The 18,302-nt window shown below is 37.7% G+C and overlaps 1 protein-coding gene across 1 annotated transcript in view; it reads left to right on the top strand.

Annotated features, from left to right (window-relative positions):
* The window catches only part of NOL10 (nucleolar protein 10), a 58,683-nt gene that overhangs the window by 1,238 nt on the left and 39,143 nt on the right, over positions 1 to 18,302 (top strand). The window contains exons 2-12 of the mRNA XM_009639790.2: positions 288 to 333; positions 1,119 to 1,217; positions 2,364 to 2,441; positions 4,272 to 4,309; positions 8,090 to 8,226; positions 8,984 to 9,049; positions 10,461 to 10,521; positions 11,039 to 11,124; positions 11,486 to 11,564; positions 12,781 to 12,930; positions 15,270 to 15,336. Of these exons, the coding sequence (XP_009638085.2) occupies positions 288 to 333; positions 1,119 to 1,217; positions 2,364 to 2,441; positions 4,272 to 4,309; positions 8,090 to 8,226; positions 8,984 to 9,049; positions 10,461 to 10,521; positions 11,039 to 11,124; positions 11,486 to 11,564; positions 12,781 to 12,930; positions 15,270 to 15,336 (907 nt within the window). The remainder of the gene's footprint in view (positions 1 to 287; positions 334 to 1,118; positions 1,218 to 2,363; positions 2,442 to 4,271; positions 4,310 to 8,089; positions 8,227 to 8,983; positions 9,050 to 10,460; positions 10,522 to 11,038; positions 11,125 to 11,485; positions 11,565 to 12,780; positions 12,931 to 15,269; positions 15,337 to 18,302) is intronic.

Here is an 18,302-nt window from a genome sequence, read left to right as displayed (position 1 = left end):
TGGGGGTCGTTAACTGAAGCCACGAGCGTTTTCTCACTACAACCGCAGGTGGAATGGGCACATCTCGAACTGTCGGGGGGTGATTCCACAGACCCTTAAACCCCGCTGTTGTTCAAGTTTTCGTGGCGTGGAATGGCTAAACTTACCAGTGGAAATTTTAAAATACTCAAGAGGCAAAGAACTAATGGCCTAAATTTCTTATACTTTCAAATCGGATGAACTTTAAGCGATTCTTGGGTTCCTTCACGTGTAACAAGCTCAGGACTGATTTATGTATTTTCTTACAGTGGCTTTCAGACAGGAAGAAAAGAGCTTTGCAGAAGAAAGATGTGGGTGAGTTTTGCCGTCACAGGGCCCTCAGTAGTACTCGGCTGCACGCATACAGCATCCTGGTCCAGAAGGAGACACTTCACTACCTGATGCAAGGAAGTTATCCTTAGCTCATGTTTTAAAAACTACAGAATTAAAGCTATAAATAGTTAATGTTTGGAAGGCCATACTTCAACTTTCTACACCGTTTTATATAAACAGAATAGTGCCAAAATTGCTTTACATTCAGGCATTAAATATTGGGGTTGCAGATTGTACAGGAGCATGATGGATGAATTCCGTGTGTAGCTTATTACATAAAGTCTAGCTATAAACTCCTGTGTGTATTATGCTCATCTTAGAGTGCAAGAACATCATAATTTTAGCCTAAACTTTTTATCCAAAATAAAATATGGCTATTTACATATCATAAGAAGGGTTGTGCAAAAACCTCAACCAACCAAAACTGGGTAAAGTTAACAGGAGGATGGAATATATTGTACAGCATCTTAGTTGTGTAAAACATGCGTTAAACATTTGCTGCTACATTTATATAATAATTTGTTACATAGTGACCACCTCAGATCAAGCATTTATTTTGTGTGGAGGTAGCCTGCATGTCTGGCTTAACAGACTGTATTAATCTGCTTATAACATGTGTTAATTATACTTAAAAGATCTTTATATTTTAAAAGATCTTAAAAGGATATTCCCTGTATATAACTAACATGCATCTGTAAGAAACTGTTACATTTTTTTGGGCTGATATAATAGTGCAACCTTTAAAAAATTATTTTATTTTTTTGTAGATATCCGTAGAAGGATTGAACTCATTCAAGACTTTGAAATGCCAACAGTTAGCACGAAGATTAAGGTATCACGAGATGGACAGTATATTATGGCAGTTGGTGAGTTAACAAAGTGTCTCTCTCTAGCAGAGGCCAAAAGTGCTAGAAAATCTTGATTGCAGTATGGCTTGGTATTTCAGGTGGAATTGATAAGAGTTCATTTTTAAATGCAGCATTGAATAGAGTTTTGGAAGTTTACTCTTAAGATGTGATAGAGTGGCTGTCTTGGTAGTGGTATTGTGAAGAACTTCTTTTTACAATACAGATATTCTTAGAGTCATAGAACGGTTTGGGTTGGAAGGGACCTTTGACGATCATCTAGTCCAACCCCCCTGCCACTGGGGGTTTATAATACAAATAAAAACAAAACTATTTGTAAAACAGTTAAAAACTAAGTTCTTAATTATATTTATCACATGGACATAGATTTGCTTTAAATAACTTCTGAACATCGTTGTTTGAGTATTGTTTTAAATGCTGGAGGATAATGCTACTTTTACATACGTTCTGAGGGGAGACCTTATTGCCCTCTACAACTCCCTGAAAGGAGGTTTTAGCCAGGTGGGTGTCAGTCTCTTCTCCCGAGTAACAAGTGATAGGATGAGAGGAAATGGCCTCAAGTTGTGCCAGTGGAAGTTTAGATTGGACATTAGGAAAAATGTCTTAACCAAAAGGGTTGTCAAGCATTGGAACAGGCTGCCCAGGGAAGTGGTTGAGTTCCCATCCCTGGAGGGATTTAAAAGCTGGGCAGACAACATGCTTAGGGCCAGGGTTTAGTGGTGGAATGGCAGGATTAGGTTAACTGTTGGACTTGATGATCTTAAAGGTCTTTTCCAACCTAAATGATTCTATGATTTTGTAACTGTCAAAGCAGGATCCAAACACGAGTGCTTTAGTAGGTATTAATAGCATAAAGAGACTTGGTCTTTCAGACTTACTGGAAAGTATTAAATTCTCTGTGATGTATCTGGTAATCAGAAGAACCTACATACAAGCAGGGAGCACCAAAGACAAAAACCAGGCCATAAGGTTATGTTACTAAGAGACATGTTTTTCCAGTCACAAAGACTTTGGTAAGATCAGAATACTTACAGCTGAAATGCAGTAAAGCCTATATGTGAAAGACATTATATGAAAAAAAAAAAAAAAGCTCTAATGTTATCTTTTTGTTTATTGTTTTTATTAAAGATCAAATTGTTCTTTCAGGAACTTATAAGCCAAGGATCCGCTGTTTTGATACATATCAGTTGTCCCAGAAATTTGAAAGATGCTTAGATTCCGAAGGTTAGTATAAGGTCTGGCTGTTAATACAAGGTATCTTTCATATATAATTCACGTTGGACTCAAGCAGAAATTTCCCTCCCTGTGCTGAGGGGACGGAATGTGCTTTGGGGGAACACAAGAGTCTAGAGTAAAATGTCACCTAGTCTTTATCTCTGTATTTTTCCCTTTTCCTCCTCCTTCAAAGTTCTTTCCTCTCTTGGAGCAGTGTGAGGGATATAAGATTTGCCTTGAGACAGTAAGCGCGGGGCTCAGAGTGAATGCGGCTGAAGACTGCGCTTGGCTTGGGGAATGCTGTGTGGGTAGTGGTCAGTTCTCCCTTCTTTCATCTTCTGTGGAGCAGTAAGGTAGGAGAATGCACCGTGGTTGCGCCAGCGCTACTGAAATGAGTTCTCACTGCTTTCCCACTGGAGCCCAAGCTCAGTAGGTGAGCTGTAGGGTAAAGAGAATTCCCTGAGAATGGTTTTGGTTGGTTGGTTTGGTTGTTTTTTTGGAAGCAAGGTACTTGGGGATAGATGGTAGCATGGCCAAGGCCCTAATTACACCTTGTTTGCCACTAATTTGGAGGGAGAACAACTATGGTGAGGAAAGCAAGGAGCCATCTAGACAATGGGAAAGGGAGAATCTGCTGGCAGTTAGGCTAGGGGAGGAGGCCAGAGCTGCTGTGTCTCTGAGTTTTAGGGCGCATAGATTTGCAGAATGGTGTGTGGGTTTTTTTGTTTGGTTTGGTTTGGTTTTTCTTAGAAGACTGGTGGCTGAAAACTGGGATACAGGGGTGACCAAAGCAATGAGGGAGTGAGCATAGAGTGGCACAAGTGTTAAATCATTACAGAAGAATGAAACTGGTCTGACTGTGATGTGTCTAAAAGTGATGTGAAAAATAAAAATTGAGAACTACTGAATTAGGTCAGGAAAAGGGGATTAGAGCACAGTAGTGTTTCTTTACACTGTGCCTCAGGACTACAAGGAGTCATGTAGGGTGAAGGGACAGGGCTACAACATAGTAAGAGGGGATGTGGTAGGGGTAGGGGCTCAGGGAGGCTGGGGAGAGGAAGGTGTGGCAAGAGTAATACCTGCTTTAAAAGAGTAGGAGTCATTGTACTAGTAAATGCATGCTGGTAATTAGAGCTTAAAGTACATTTTTTTTGAACTGGCATCTTACTAGACTGCAAAACTATGTTTAATTTGAAATATAGCGTAGAGTCACTTCAGGTAACTTTAAATGAGTTACCTCATTTAAATGGAACCAATTTAGCTGAAGCAGCTGCTCCCTCATGTTCCCAACCCAGCTCATTTAAAACTAGGCAAAGTTCAATATGTTGCAGTGCTCAGCATGGATAGCAGCTTTCAAATTTGTGATTTTTTTGAGCCTTAAAACGTTCTGTGGAAGTGCTGACCCCTTAGAAAGATCATGTGTGCAGGTTTGTGCATAGTGTATCTGAACTCATGTCATTTTTTTGTCATCTTTGATGGATTACTAAAGGTCCATGGACCACACACTCACTGAAAACTATTTGATTAGGCCTTCCCTGAGCCAATTAAATACATGGTTGAGCATTGTGTTGAGGAACGTGTCAAGTATACAAGAATGATAAAAAGATTACAAGATGCTTCATATGTTTCTAAAGTTTTAGAGAACTACTTACTATTTTGCAAATAAAGTTATATAATTAAAGATTTTATCATAATGCCTGCATTATGCATTGACACCTGTGGGGAATATTTATATGACTGAAGGTTAGCATGAGTGTAAATGTTTTCAGGATTGATGCCAATGTTTGCAAATAAGTTTGCTTACTTAGTGACTTAAAATTCTCTTGCTTTCTCCTCTAGTGGTTACGTTTGAGATTTTATCAGATGATTACTCAAAGGTACGTTTAATGTTTTCAATGTATAAATGAAAAAAATTTTAATACGTATATTAAAATGCATTTTCATATATAGTAAAGGCGTCAGCACAACTTTTGGAACAGAAAAGTTTTTTTAGAAAAGCAAACAGGGTAAACACTTTTTGTGTCTTCAAAATGTTGTTTGTTTTCTTTGTCTCTTTGTATTATCATTTGCCTTACCACTTTTTAAGTCTGTTGTCTGTAGTAGAGAAAAACTTCAAATAATGGTCTATCGTACAAACAAAATAATGTGAAAAATGCGATTAGTTATGCTTTCTAGGATAACATTTAGTCACAATCCCTTGTGACGAGTGATACACAGATACACCATTTCCAAGAGGTGGGATGGCTCTAGATAAGCCTGATTTGTCAGCATCGATGTAGCCGTGATGATTATAAGTGTATGAATGAGGCAAAAATTGTGGAGAGAAGTAATGTCTGTGTGGTTTGGGTTTTTTTTTTGTTTTTTTTTCATGAAGTGCCGTACGTGGAGGAAACAGTTGAATTCGTAGTACCACCAGCCCTTTTTCAGGCCCAATATTGCTTCCAATTCCATTTAACACCTAGAAAGTGTTTATGTGCTTGAAAGCTCATCTGTGTTCTCCAGCTGCAGCAGTTTATGTAATAAAAGATGTTACCTCTTTCTGTAAGCTTGCTTTGCTGATTGATTAAGGTGTTATGTTCTAAATTAAATATGAAATTTAAGCATATACTTTTGCTGATTTCATTAGGACAAGCTTTTTTCTTTTTTTTTTTTTTTTTAGTCACATGTTTATTTTAATACTTTTTTTCTGAGAAGAAATCTTAGCATTTCCGGTACAGTTTTTTTTTTTTAATAAATATTGCTATTCAATGAGAGACATTATCATCTAGCTTTCTAGCTTTAGCCCTTTCAAAACTTTTCCCCTGCGAGATTTCCAAGAATTTGCAGTATAGTAGCCTCCCACTCGTCTGTCTGTGGGAGAATGTTTCTGGTTGTACGGACCAAACAGTTACTTGGGAGACTGAGGAATGCATTGTGTTTGCAAATATGTTCCTGGTGGGTTATGAACAGTAAGGCTTGTGTATGTTTTCAGCTGAAATTGGTACTATATTTCAGATTGAAGTCCTATTTTCACAACTTAATGCAACCTTATTTTCAATTTTATTTTTCCTAAAACTTCCCAAATCATTAGAAAGAAAACATATTTCAGGTAGCTGTCATAATGTTTTGAACATGTTAGAAAGAGGGAACAATATTTGAGAAATTACACTTGAAATGCTTAGAATCATAACAGTATTGATTGAAAGGGACCTTCAGATGTCATTTAATGCTTGAACAGGACTGTCAAAAACTGCAAGCTTGGAGGCTCCGCAAATTCACTGGATAAATTGTTGCAGTGCTGCACTGCCTCACCGTAAAGAATTTTTACTTCGTGTCCAACCTGCCCATGAAAATCTGAAATTTTCACTGTTGCTACTGAAAAGAGTTTGACTCTGCCATTTTTGTGACTGCACTTCAGTTGCTGGCTATTATTAGGTTGTCCTACAGGGTGCTCTTTGCCTGACTAAACATGTTAAGATTCTTCCAGCTTTTCTTAGCGTGTTTTGTGTTCTGCCCCTTGTCTGTCTTGGTGGCTCTCTTGATGCTTTCAACATCCCTCTTGTATTGGGGGGCCCAACACTGGACACACTGCCTCATACTTCAGTAGCGCAGGAAAAACAGCTTCTATCCAGTCTGCTCCTGCTGTCCTCATAAGGTCGCTTCTTTGCATTTTCATGGTGAGAGCACCCTGTTGGCTTTCATTCATGCTGAGATCCGTAAGGCCATTTACACATCTGTGCTCTCCTGAGTTTTAGACATGGGCTAAGTTTCAGACTTAGGAGGGAGGAGTATCTTTTTTTTGGCAGCCTTTTGCAAAAAGACAGGTATTTCCGCTTAGTATTTTTGCCACACGCCAGTGGCTTGCTTTTGCTACCCTGAGGTTGTAGTGACCAAAGTTAATTTAGTATGAAGGAAAGACAAATGTGATTTTTGGTGAGTTGTATCCACTACTGATGAAAGAGGACACAAATATCTTCAATATTGTAGAAATTTGTCTTAAAATAGAAAAGTATTAGAGGTAAGGCAATCATTAGCAGAATATTTGCTTGCTTTGGCAACTATGAAAAACTTTCTAAAAACTTCTAGAAGGTAGAGTGGGTGAGAAGAAAATTCACTTTTCTCATTGAAAGCAAACTGCATATTCTCTCGTCCTGGTAACAGGTTTTGATAGATTACTGGTAGTGAACTAAGAATGTAATACTGGTATTTAAATATGGTTTAATTTTATGTTCTTCTCATAGTTTATTTAGCTTCTATGCTGCATGAGGATGCAGACATTTCTTTTGCAGTGATGATAGAGAAAAGATTTGATCTGGGCATTGTTTCAGACAGATAAGTAAAGCGCTTTGCTTGTTGTAAACCTCCAGTTAAAAGCATAAATGCATTAGGCACACAAAGGATTGATTGGGGTGCATATGAAAAACATGATTGTATAACATCAACTGTGCAGCTGCATCTGTAATCTTGTATGAAATTATAGTTACGCTTCTCAAAGATGATACTTTACTTGGTCTTGGACCAAGGTGAGCGAGTCCATGAATAAAAGTTGAAACATGAGGGTTTCTGGTATCAGAAAAAGTATAAGTGAGGGGGGACTTGATAAACAGGCATGGAGTACTAGCCCAGTTCAGTACTTTCTCTATCTCATAAGAGAGGAATATACAGGTATGTAAATAAAGATGACAGATTCAAAATAACACTTGTATTCCACCTTTCCTGAGCTTCTCGTCTGTATTTCCATTGCTAACAACGTAGTCCACCAGTAGGAAATTTAAAATCTTTATTATCTACTGCTTGTAGAAGATGCATGGACTGTACATATTCTAAACTAAACTAGCTCTTTTCTAACTTAAGCTAAATAGAGGTGAGGCTCAGAGTCAAGAGTTAGCCTGTGATTATCCATATCATGTAATTGATTGCACGCATCGTGGCATGAGTTTGGGCCAGGCCAACTGTTCCTCCATCACACAGCACCTGGGCATGGTTTGAGGTACAGCATGAATGTAATGGATGGCATGGATGATACTGTCTCTGTTTGGAGTGGGAAGAATTCCTTCTTATGGATGTGAGTTGTGCCATGTTAACTTGCCATCAGGACTGTAGCGACAGGTTCTGGCCTGCGGTAGATCTAGTGTTCTAGTGGGCTCTTCCAGGGCTGAAATGTTCGTCTAAGTTTCAGAGAGAAACAGCGTGCTTATTCAGTTGGCAAACAACAAAAAAAGCACACAAAGGTTGTTGGTGTCATTTATTGGAACGCTGCCGTGCATCAGGATGTATAGTATGTGTGCTTAGTACCTGTGAACCCATTGGTGTCTGCCTGGCATTGCACCTGAAAGAAATTTTTAACTTTGGCATCTGAAAGAAGTATAGATGTTAATTTTGGTGCTGCGTAACACCAAGATGATTATACTGCTTCTGGTTGCAGAGTCACTTTCAGGGTATTGCATATATTCTTGTGAATATTCATTTAATCTTTATTAGTAAAGCACTTTACTGTGGCTAGTGAGAATGACGAAGCACTGGTCAATTCCATCATTTTAGAAAAAATGGTTTAAATGGGTTGTGATAAACCTGTGTGAGCTTGAAAAAAAATCACTGGAGTTTGTGCTGTAAGACAAGTTGAGAAGATTGTTGTTGTTTGCTTCTGTATGTTTCAGTTCTTTCTATTTTATTTTCAGATTGTCTTCTTGCAGTGTGGCAGATTTGTGGAGTTTCATTCGCAACACGGCCATTACTACAGGACAAGAATACCAAAATTTGGTAGAGATTTCTCTTATCACTATCCATCATGTGACCTGTATTTTGTAGGAGCAAGGTATTGATTAAGTGGATTATTTTGTTTGTTTCACTTTTGTTGGCAATGTTTTCCAGGAATAAAATGAATGTTAAAATACCAAAAAAAATTAAAAATTAGAAGTGGCAATTCCTTCCAAATTAATAATTGAGACAGTTTGTGAAGAGTGGAAAACATGAGAAGACTAAGATTAATTCAGTATCCTGGACTGTTTTAAGACTTTTTTTTCTTCTTTGATTCTTAAACCATCATGTATTTGCAAATTTTTCATAAAAATTGCAGTTCAGTGTACTGTTTTAAAAAGTGATTAGCATTTAAGTAAGGAAAATTAAACAACTTTTTCTGTACTGGTTGGTGGTTTATTGCTGTTATAGTGGAGTGAAATCACAGAAAATAATTGCGTTTGTGAGAAGACATAGGAAAAATAAAATTAGGTCTTTAGGGTTTCAAACAAAAGTGAGTAGCAATTCAAGATGTAATGTAAATCATAGAAAATGAAAACATCTTAAGAAAGGAATTAATGCAGCTTTTCCCTGGAAAAAGAGTAATTGATAGGATATTTCAGTGTAATAAATATCTTTGAACATACACATTTTTCTCTGTTTTTTTTAACACTGAAGGACAGATATGTCTTAATGTTTTAGAATGTGAAGTCTGAAAATTATGTATTGGTAAAATTAGGCTGTCAGCAAGAATCTTTGTAACTCCTCCTGACTTATAACAGCATTATTCAGTATTCGTAAGAGAAAGGAGTAATTTTTGATTTTTTCCTTCGTAGCTCTGAAGTATACAGGCTAAATCTGGAACAAGGACGGTTTCTCAACTCCCTGCAAACTGACGCTTCGTAAGTTGTCTGTAATGCATGATGTGTATCTGTCTTCTTTCCACCAGGTGGAAGCAAACTCCTAGCATGCTCACTGTCAGTACTGTATCTGAATACTGCCCAAACGCATTGTAGAGTTGAGAAGGAGCATATGCCGAGTCTGAGCCTCATTTTATTTTATGTTCTGTAATGCTTTGTTCTAGTTTTTATGATTTAATTGAGTTTTCTTGTGTGGATATTTTAAAATTGCTTAATATAGGCTTGTAGTAGGTATTATATAACTTGATGTTAAGAGCATTTCATTAAAAGTTTGCCATTATTGCTCAATTTAGCCATCATATAGAGATCTACCCACAGGGTATGTACTTTCCCAGGCATGTCTTTGTCCTTTTGCTCTTGGAGTAGCCCAAAGAATTTTTATATCTCCGGCGTGTGTCTGATTCTTTTGAAAACCCTACCAGAGCAGGAGCTGGGCTGCTTTTCTGTGAGGGGAGGCAGATGAGAAGAGCAGACTTGGCTAGATAAAGCAGCTAGCTGGTGCTCAGTGGGTAGGATAGTTTAATGGACAAAGGAATATTTGGGCAAGCATAATTACAGGGTGAAAGAGCAGGGGTGAAAACAACCTGGGAATGCTAAGGGTCTTGAATTAGGGAGATGAGACTTGAAGCTGTGAAAAAGTTGTGAGATTAGGAAAATTGGGTGAGTTACAGAATTAGAGCTGGAGGGCTTTGAGTGGAAGAAGTTGGAAGGTGCAAGGGTGAGTGGTGTAAAGAGAAATATTTGTACTTTGGAAGAATTGCTGGAGAAATACAGTGCTCCTGGCTGCCCTGTTGAGAAACAGGATACTTGGGGGAGGGAAGGGAAGACAGACTGTTAATCAGAATATGCTGGAGATGTAAGCTTCAGAACATAAGTAATCAGGGACACCTAAGTAATCAGGGACACCTTTTGACATAACTGAGTTCTTTAATATAGTGGAGTGGAGTGATAAGGAAAGGCATGATGGGTATGGGCAGAGAAACACAGAATCATTCAGGTTGGAAAGAACCTCAGAGCCCAGCCTCCTGCTCAGTTACACTAAATTCAGACACATTTTCCCAGAGGGTCTTGAAAACTCCAAGGGTGGAAATTCCATAGCCTCTATGGGCAACCTGTTCCAATGCTTAATTATCTGCATGGCATAAAAATATCCTTAAGTCCAGTTGGTACCTTACCTGTTACAAGTAATCATCGCTGTCTCTGATGGTGGCTTCAAATTCTTGGTAAGCTCCTCTTAAGTAAGGGAGCCTTCTATTAGGTTGCCATCTGTCCCTCCCTTGAACTTTTGCTTTTCCAGACTGAGCAATAGTGTGCATGATTACCGAAATCTTTTTAGTTGTTCATGTGTTAAATTATTCTGAAGTCACTAAACTTGCTCCTTTTTCTGTTTTAGAGAGAGTAATGTCTGTGACATAAACCCTGTACACTTCTTGTTTGCTATGGGGACGGCAGAGGTAAATGTTTGCATTCCTTTTATAAAAAGGGCAGTAGTGTTTCTTTTTTTTTATATTAGTTTGCACGAGGATAAGAAGAAATCACAACAGGAACCTAATTAATTAATTTGATCTCATTTGCCATGTTAAGTATAGATCTGTTAAACAAGATGACTTTTTAAATCGTAGTGCAGATGATAATTTCTGAGCTACCTTGGTTACTGAGATGCTTGAGATTTTGCAGATGGGAGAGAAAATGCTGTTCTCTTGCTTTACAATATAGCCATCTGTAGAAATTAGCTAGCATGTGTACCCTACTAATCTTTGGAAATTTAGTGTTAATGACTTTCAGATCACATTTTTTAAAAATACAAATGGAATGTGTGGAACTTGTATGCCATTATTAGAACAACTCATGTCAACCTAGGAAATTTGATTAATATTTCATAGATTATATAATTCATAATTTTATTTAAACATTTTCAGAATGCCAGACATCTGTTGCATGAGCTTGAAACATATTTTCTAAACTGTTTAGGGTAAAGTGGAATGCTGGGATCCTAGAACTAGAAATCGAGTTGGGCTGTTGGACTGTGCTTTAAGCAGTGTGACAGCAGACACAGAGTGAGTAAAGGCTACTCTTTCAAAGTGTGTTTTCCTGTTTTTTCAGAAGTTTTGCTTTTAGAAACAAATCCTACTTTGCATTAAAATGACCTGCCTGTGGTCTTCTCTTCTCGTTGCTAGTGTGAATACAGGGTTTTCTTAGCCATAGAAGGGTCTCTTAGTTATTGATCCGAGTAGTAGTGCCTAATTTTCTATACAACCACAAGTTGTGAGTGTAAACGATACAGCTTTTTGAAGAAGTATTTCTGAGTGATATCTGTAAATTAATTTACATTAATTAGCTTAGCTGGTTTTAAGATTGAAAAAAATAATTGCAGCCTTTGTTGAAAGAATGTCTAACTGTAAGCATTGTGCTTTGCAGGATAGATGGTTTGCCGTCGATTTCAGCACTGAAATTTGACGGAGCTTTGAATATGGCTGTTGGAACATCTACTGGGCAGGTAGATTTAACTTCATCTACAACAGTTCTCAGGAGATCATGTTCTTGCAGTTGCCAGTCCAGGTCTATCATACATTGAGTGCACTTACTGTAATGTAAATACATATTAATAAATGTATTTGTAAGAGCATAAATTACATGTATAGAGGAGTAATAGTAATTCTTAAACTGCAACTTAATTTTGTCAAATGGTCTTTCTCTTCAAAATACTGTAGGAACCACTTAAAATCATCACAACCTACATACTATATAACTTCAAATTCTGCAGTTTTCTTATAACTTAAGAGTCAAGTATTCAGGGAAGGTGCTGCTTTTTGAGAATCGTATCAGTACCATGTCAGTGCAACATATATGCTGTCCCTTATCTTGATGGTGGCTAACGAAGCAGAAGTGGTTGTCTTTCAACTATTTTTACTGCCTTATCTTTCTATAAGGGATCGTTTAGATTAATTTATTCATTGTGACCATCATATCTATAAAGTGGAGTATGGGGATTTTTTTCTGCCCACCCTTTGGTGGGTTTAGAAACTGAAGTGTGTTTAAGAGCAGATACGTATACGAGAGGCATTTGTGATAATGTTAGTGTATGTCTGGCAAGTTTTATTGGAGATTATATTTTTTATTAAACAAACTGATACTATTTTTTCCCCCCAAATTATTAGTATTCACATTTTGTGTGTGAAAGATTTAGGGTCTTTCTCAAGTTCCACAGGAAACTTTGGAGATAAAAATACACTGGAAGATGGGGCCTGTACTCTCTACTTACCTTAAAATAAAAAAATACATTCTGTGGTGATTCACAGAGTGAAAGTGACACTCACTGAATGTGGAAAGGAGTCTGAAATTTAAATCTTGTAAGAACAGCACAAGAATCTGAAAGTGAAATATTAGTAATTAAGAAATACTAACAGCCTTGAAAACAGTTCATTTTTTCAATAGAAATTAAGAAGACTTCAGAAAGATGGTGAGCTTTTAAATCTGCTTTTAATTTTTCTAGACTGAAGCATTCTGAGCTTAAAATACAGTGTCGGAATAAACTGGGCTCACTTAATAAGCTGTTTTCAGAATTTAAAATTACTCCTTTTACATAAATCCTGTCCATGTATTGAAGTAAAGAAAGTCTCAAGTTTAGTTAAATCTTTAGTGAAGGTCTGGTGTGTGTGACTTCCTCTTCATCTTACAATATTGCAAGTTTAATCTGTCTCTTATTCTTCAAGGTTTTATTGTATGATCTCCGGTCTAGTAATCCATTAATACTCAAAGATCACCATTATGGCCTGCCTATTAAGTCAATTCAGTTTCAGCATCAGTTGGATTTAATTATCTCTGCAGATTCTCGAATCATAAAAATGTGGAACAAAGATACGGTAAGTGGTTTTATGTTGATGACTTCAGATTTTTTTAATTTTTCTTTTAATTTTTTTTTAATGCAGCTTTATTAATAAAGCTGAAATTCAGTGTAGGAAGTTGGGATTTTAATGTGTCCTAATTTACACATTTTGTCCTGTCTGACTAAGTAAGCCACCATATAGGAAAGTATTCAACAGACTGTCGGGTATAAAGATATAGTCTTAGGTATTTTTTTTTTTAGCTGTTTGTACATGTCTATCTAAGATGCTTCTTTCAGTAGAAGGATTTAAACATAAAAAGCAGTATTTTAGCCATTGCACTGGTGTGTGTATTTCTCACAGTGTGCTTGAACACATCCAGTTACGATATTTCATCAGAGAAAATATGGTCATTCCAATTCCCTGCTCAAAGAAGGGCTATCTTCAAAGGTAGAACACTTAGTTTATAATCAGTACTATTTATTTTCACAAAAACCTGTTTGGATATTGAAGCAGATACTACGCCTAGATCCAAATAACAGAGAGTACTATACTGTGTGATGTTGCAATAGGCAGCATCTCTATCCCTACCTCTAGCACCTCTAAGGGAGGTTGGAATCTCTAAGTTTCATAAGACTTTCTTTCAGTATATTAAGCTGTTCTTTTTCTGTCAAGGCAGCTTGCGCAAAATATGTTACCCCGTAGATTCATAGTAATACTATTGTAGCCTGGTTTGGTTTGAGGGGCTATCTTTATTCATTGTATTCCTTCTAAAAAACATGCTCCATCTATGCTTTTCTACCTTCATTATGAAACATATCAAGAGCAGTTAGTTCAGAGGCACTTTTTTCTGACAGTTTCAGGCAGTCATTTCTCTATTGTTGTGCTTCTTCATGAACTTTCAACAGCCTCTCTTATTTTTTTCTGTGATCGCAAGCAGTTTTTTTGTAAGCTCCTCTTGCAGTTACTTTTTATTGTTTAAAAGAGCAAATAAATTATTGGTTATTATTTAAAACATCTGCAGTGGCGTCTCTCCATTTTTCCTAGGTATATATATTTCCCTCGTTGAGAATGAGACGCTGTAAGGTTTGTCAGGTGGCCTCTGCAGTGGGAAAAGGGAGGGTTTCTTACTGCTGGAAGGCAGAGATAGCTTTGGACTTTTTCCTAGAGTATGTTCCAGCTGGCTCCACCTCTCCCAGATGTTGGTTCCTGACTATCTCTGGCTGGGAACCAACTGCAGAGGCAGACTGCGGGGTGGAGAGCATATGGCTTTGATACCAGAATAGCCCCATGCTGAGACGTGCCTTGGGGTGGGGAGGATGAAGCTTTTGTCTGCTGAGACCGGCGTGGGGGAGGACTCTTATTAATCATCGGGGAGAGACCAGAGGTGGGTGGGGTAACAGCGTGTAACTGGGAGGGAAAGGAAGGGCCCAGAAAGGTAGGTGGGATTGCTGCAGGGAACAAAGAAAGAGGAATAGCATCAACATTTGCTCTGTTCCTGTCCCTCATTTAGAACCGTGTAGGCATGTACTCTCACGCTTCAGGTTCTGTGGCCCAGTTCTTAGACTCTTCCTTTACTGGCTGTCTTGTGTGTTGGCTTATAAGAGCACCTGTATTTTGTCTGGGTTTTTCAGACTCTGTTCCAATTCTTATTTTTTTTCAGAATGTTGTTTCCTGCTTTTACCTTTTTATTAAATAGCCTTTATAACTTCAATTCTGATCTAAGCTAGATAGCGCTGGGTGCTTTTACTACTCTTATTTTATGTTTAGACCTCTTTAATACTGACTTTATAAATTACAGATAAAGTGCTGAGCTATATTTCATTTTATGTAGACATGAGCAGGGTGGCGGAACCAAGGTCTGTAATCAAATTCCACTCCAATCCATCATTTCAGCTAATGATACTTACCAAACTAAAATGATTTAACACTGCCGCATGCAGGCTTGAGCAAAAGGAGGGTTACAGTGGCAATGTGCCAGGAACTTACAGACCTCACACCCCCCCCCCCCCCCCCCCCCAAAATACACGCACATTGCCCCGTTGCATAAAATAAAAGAAAGCAGATCTGACAGATGTTTCTTCAACACAGAAGTGTGAGCTGAGAAATTAAAGTGCCACTGTACATTGCCGTGTCTTCAATAACCAGTAGGCTACACTTCCTTCTAAGAGATCTGATCAGAGAATAAATACAATATTGTGTTTCTCGTGTTATGTTTGGACACTTTAATAACATTTTATTATTCTTCAAAATATGTTCCATCTTTACTCCATCATATTTCTTAGCTTCTGTAATGGCTATTCTTAATGTTTAGATTTATTAAATTTAATTACACTGTTTGCAGTTCTTTATAATATATTTTCTTCCTACAATTTCAGGGGAAGATATTTACTTCAATGGAGCCAGAAAATGATATCAATGATGTCTGCCTGTATCCAAATTCAGGTACATTAGATATAATAATGTTCTAGTAAGTTCAAAAGGGAAAGCCTGTGTTAACCCAAGCCGTGGTCTTTTTTTCTGTTTAGGTGATGCGAATTAGGTCTGCTTTCCTCCTTATGATAGAGCTAGGAAAAAATGGTTAGTTGTCAGTTAGTGTCATTATTTCCTCTACATCTGTATTAAATTGGAGCCTCTTTGCAGTGAGGAGCTGCTGTGCTGTCTACAGAGTGATTCACCTCTTGCCCTTTCAAATGTCTGAGGTGCTTCATTTCATAAGAATAGGAATTTTGGCCTTTTGTCTCAGCTAAGTCCCAGATGAGTTAGAGCTTGCTTTCTAGAACTAGGAAAAATATCTTTACAAGTTTACAAATTTTTACAAGTGTTTACAACTACTTGATCTTTCCTCATTTTAGATACGGCACTTACTGTGCCCTGCCTGAGATTGAATACTTTGGTTCTAGGTGTAGAATCCTAAGTGCACAGATTTGCATGCTTTTTGTGACTCTTTTCAGATTTGCTGTGTCTCATAATGTTATGTTTAGAGGTCAAAACCTGGGGATCACTTTTAACCAAAGTTTCTAGATCCTACCTAAGAGTAAAAATATTTTACGAAACGGTGATTACATGTGCTTTGGTTGTACCTCAAATTGCAAATGGCCTTAATTTTTCCTGCTTGATCTGAGTTGCTTAACTAGTATGTGATATCTACTTCCTTTTTAGAAAGCAGTACTGAAAAAGATGAAATAAAAATTAGTGGCACTAGGATGGCACAGGACAAAATTCTTGATCCAGAGAATGCCTATGTTGCAAACTCTGCTATTATCTTCATCTTAGAGAGAGGTAGCAGTGAAGACAGAGCAACTTGGACTTTGATTTATACTAGCAGCTCAAATTCAAGATTCTAGATAAGTGAGTTTGAGATTTCTAACAAGTTAAAACTTATCTTGTCTTTTCTGCCAACTTCAGTTAAGAATGTGTCCTTTTTTTTTTTTTAATTGTAAGATGAGCACTTAAATACTGATCCCCACTGAGATGGTGGGCATTTTTGACCTTATGCAGCAGCAAAACTGTAATGGGCTGCAGGACCTTGCTGATGAGTATATTAACTTGCTTCCATGCTCCTTGAGTTTAGTCCCCTCTGAAACAGACTGGTGTTTGGAATTGGGAACTTAGGAATTTGGTTAGGTTTTTCTGAGCCCTCAAAACAGCATCAATACCATTTTAATTTGTGTTCGGTATATTTGTTTTTCCCAGAGCAAAGTGCCAGAAATAATGCAAGCAAAGAATTGAAGCCTGCCAAATCAGGGACTTTATGGCATGGCACTGAGGGTACATGTCATGTGCCCTGGTTATATGTATGGGTTTCTTTTCATGGGTTTGAGAATAGCCATGTGGTTAAAAATATGGACTGTGCAACATGAGGTAGACAAACCTGGTCTTCTCTCATCCGTAGTGACTACAGAGAGAGGTCATTGGGGTGTATTATCTTCAGCATTTCATCCAGGCTTCACCTTTGAGCTTATTGGTTTTATCCAAAAGACAACCTAGGAGTGAACTGAACATCTATGCAGCATTGACAATGAAAGGCACATGACAGGGAGTGAAACAGAAGTTAGTTATCTGACAATGTCAAATCTTAGCATACTTTAGGTTGGAAGGGACCTCTGGGGGTTGTATATTTCCTGCTCAAAGCAAGGCCAAACTTGAAGTTAGATCCAACTTCAAAATCTGATCAAGTTGCTCAGGTCATAACCAGTCAAGTTTGAGTATCTGCAGGGATGGATGTTACTCAGCTATGGACACTGTAGCCTCTGTGGTATATAGACAAGCCTCAAGTGCTTTTGCAGAAATTATTTTCATAAGACTCTGCAGGAAGAATTTTGTAGCACAAAAAATTGAATTCATGTATCTCCCTAATGTTGCTTATTGGACCTTGCTTTTTCAAATGTCTGTGATCTAGATTGTACATTCCAGTCCCGTGGCCTGCGTCTCCTCCTTAAGTCAGTTCAGCTTTTCTTACTGTTCTTTCATCGACCATGTCTGCTAGGGGAGCAGGTTGATGTCTTTTGGTAAGAACTGTTGCAGGATGAAAACTAGATTGTGTTTTATAATCATATGGAAGACAGAGGGGGGGAAAAACTAGAACATGTTGCAGTGAAAATTAAGAGACTTAAGGTAAGAGCTGGTGCATTCCATGTTTGTCATAAATACTGTTGCTACAGAATTTAAGCTGCCTTGCACCCTCTTTCAGAATTTAAATAATAATTATGTTTGAACATCTGAAAATAAGGAAATACTTTCAGTGATAGGAACTTGCAGTTGTGGAGAGCTGGAAATACAGCATAATTTCAGTACCAGTATGGCTATGGCTCAGTGCTGTCACTGGTGCCCCAGCATTCTCAGAGCACCCCTGGATGTTTGTGAGGCCAGCATGACACAGGAAGCCCAAGAGATATTTGCCTAACTTGTTCGTGTGACACTGCTGCTCAGAACGCCCATATCCTAATCTCCCCTTTATGCTCCTGTAGTTGCTTGAAACAGCTTTGCAGTTCATCATTGCATGGAAGGAGAAGCTTTCATATTTGTGGGTCAAAATTCAGAATTTGTTTCATACACTTACATGCTCATGTTTTGTTTCAAACTGAAGAGAACAATTTCAGAAATGTCATGAATCAGAAGTCATTGAATGTACATGTGGAATGCTTTTGTTTGGGGAAAACTGTTGTCTAGTATGTCTAGACATTTTATTTTTCCGGTTTATATTTGTAATTTTATTACAGTGGTTGTAATAATCAAGTTTTGTTTCAAAACCACAGAAGGTAGCTAATACTTTGTATTTGTTGCAGCCCTCTTTTACATCAAAATGTCTGCTGCATGAGCAGTAATGAAATAGTTTTAACACTGTATTGTCACAATTATAAAAAAGGTAAAAAAAATTGGAAAAGTGAAACTACACTGGAAAAGTAACC

The sequence above is a fragment of the Egretta garzetta genome, unplaced genomic scaffold (assembly GCF_000687185.1).
Source record: "Egretta garzetta isolate BGI_Z169 unplaced genomic scaffold, ASM68718v1 scaffold15, whole genome shotgun sequence".
In the NCBI taxonomy this organism is placed as follows: Eukaryota; Metazoa; Chordata; class Aves; order Pelecaniformes; family Ardeidae; genus Egretta; species Egretta garzetta.
Note: the sequence above shows the minus strand (reverse complement) of the source record. Positions and strands in the feature narration are given on the sequence as shown.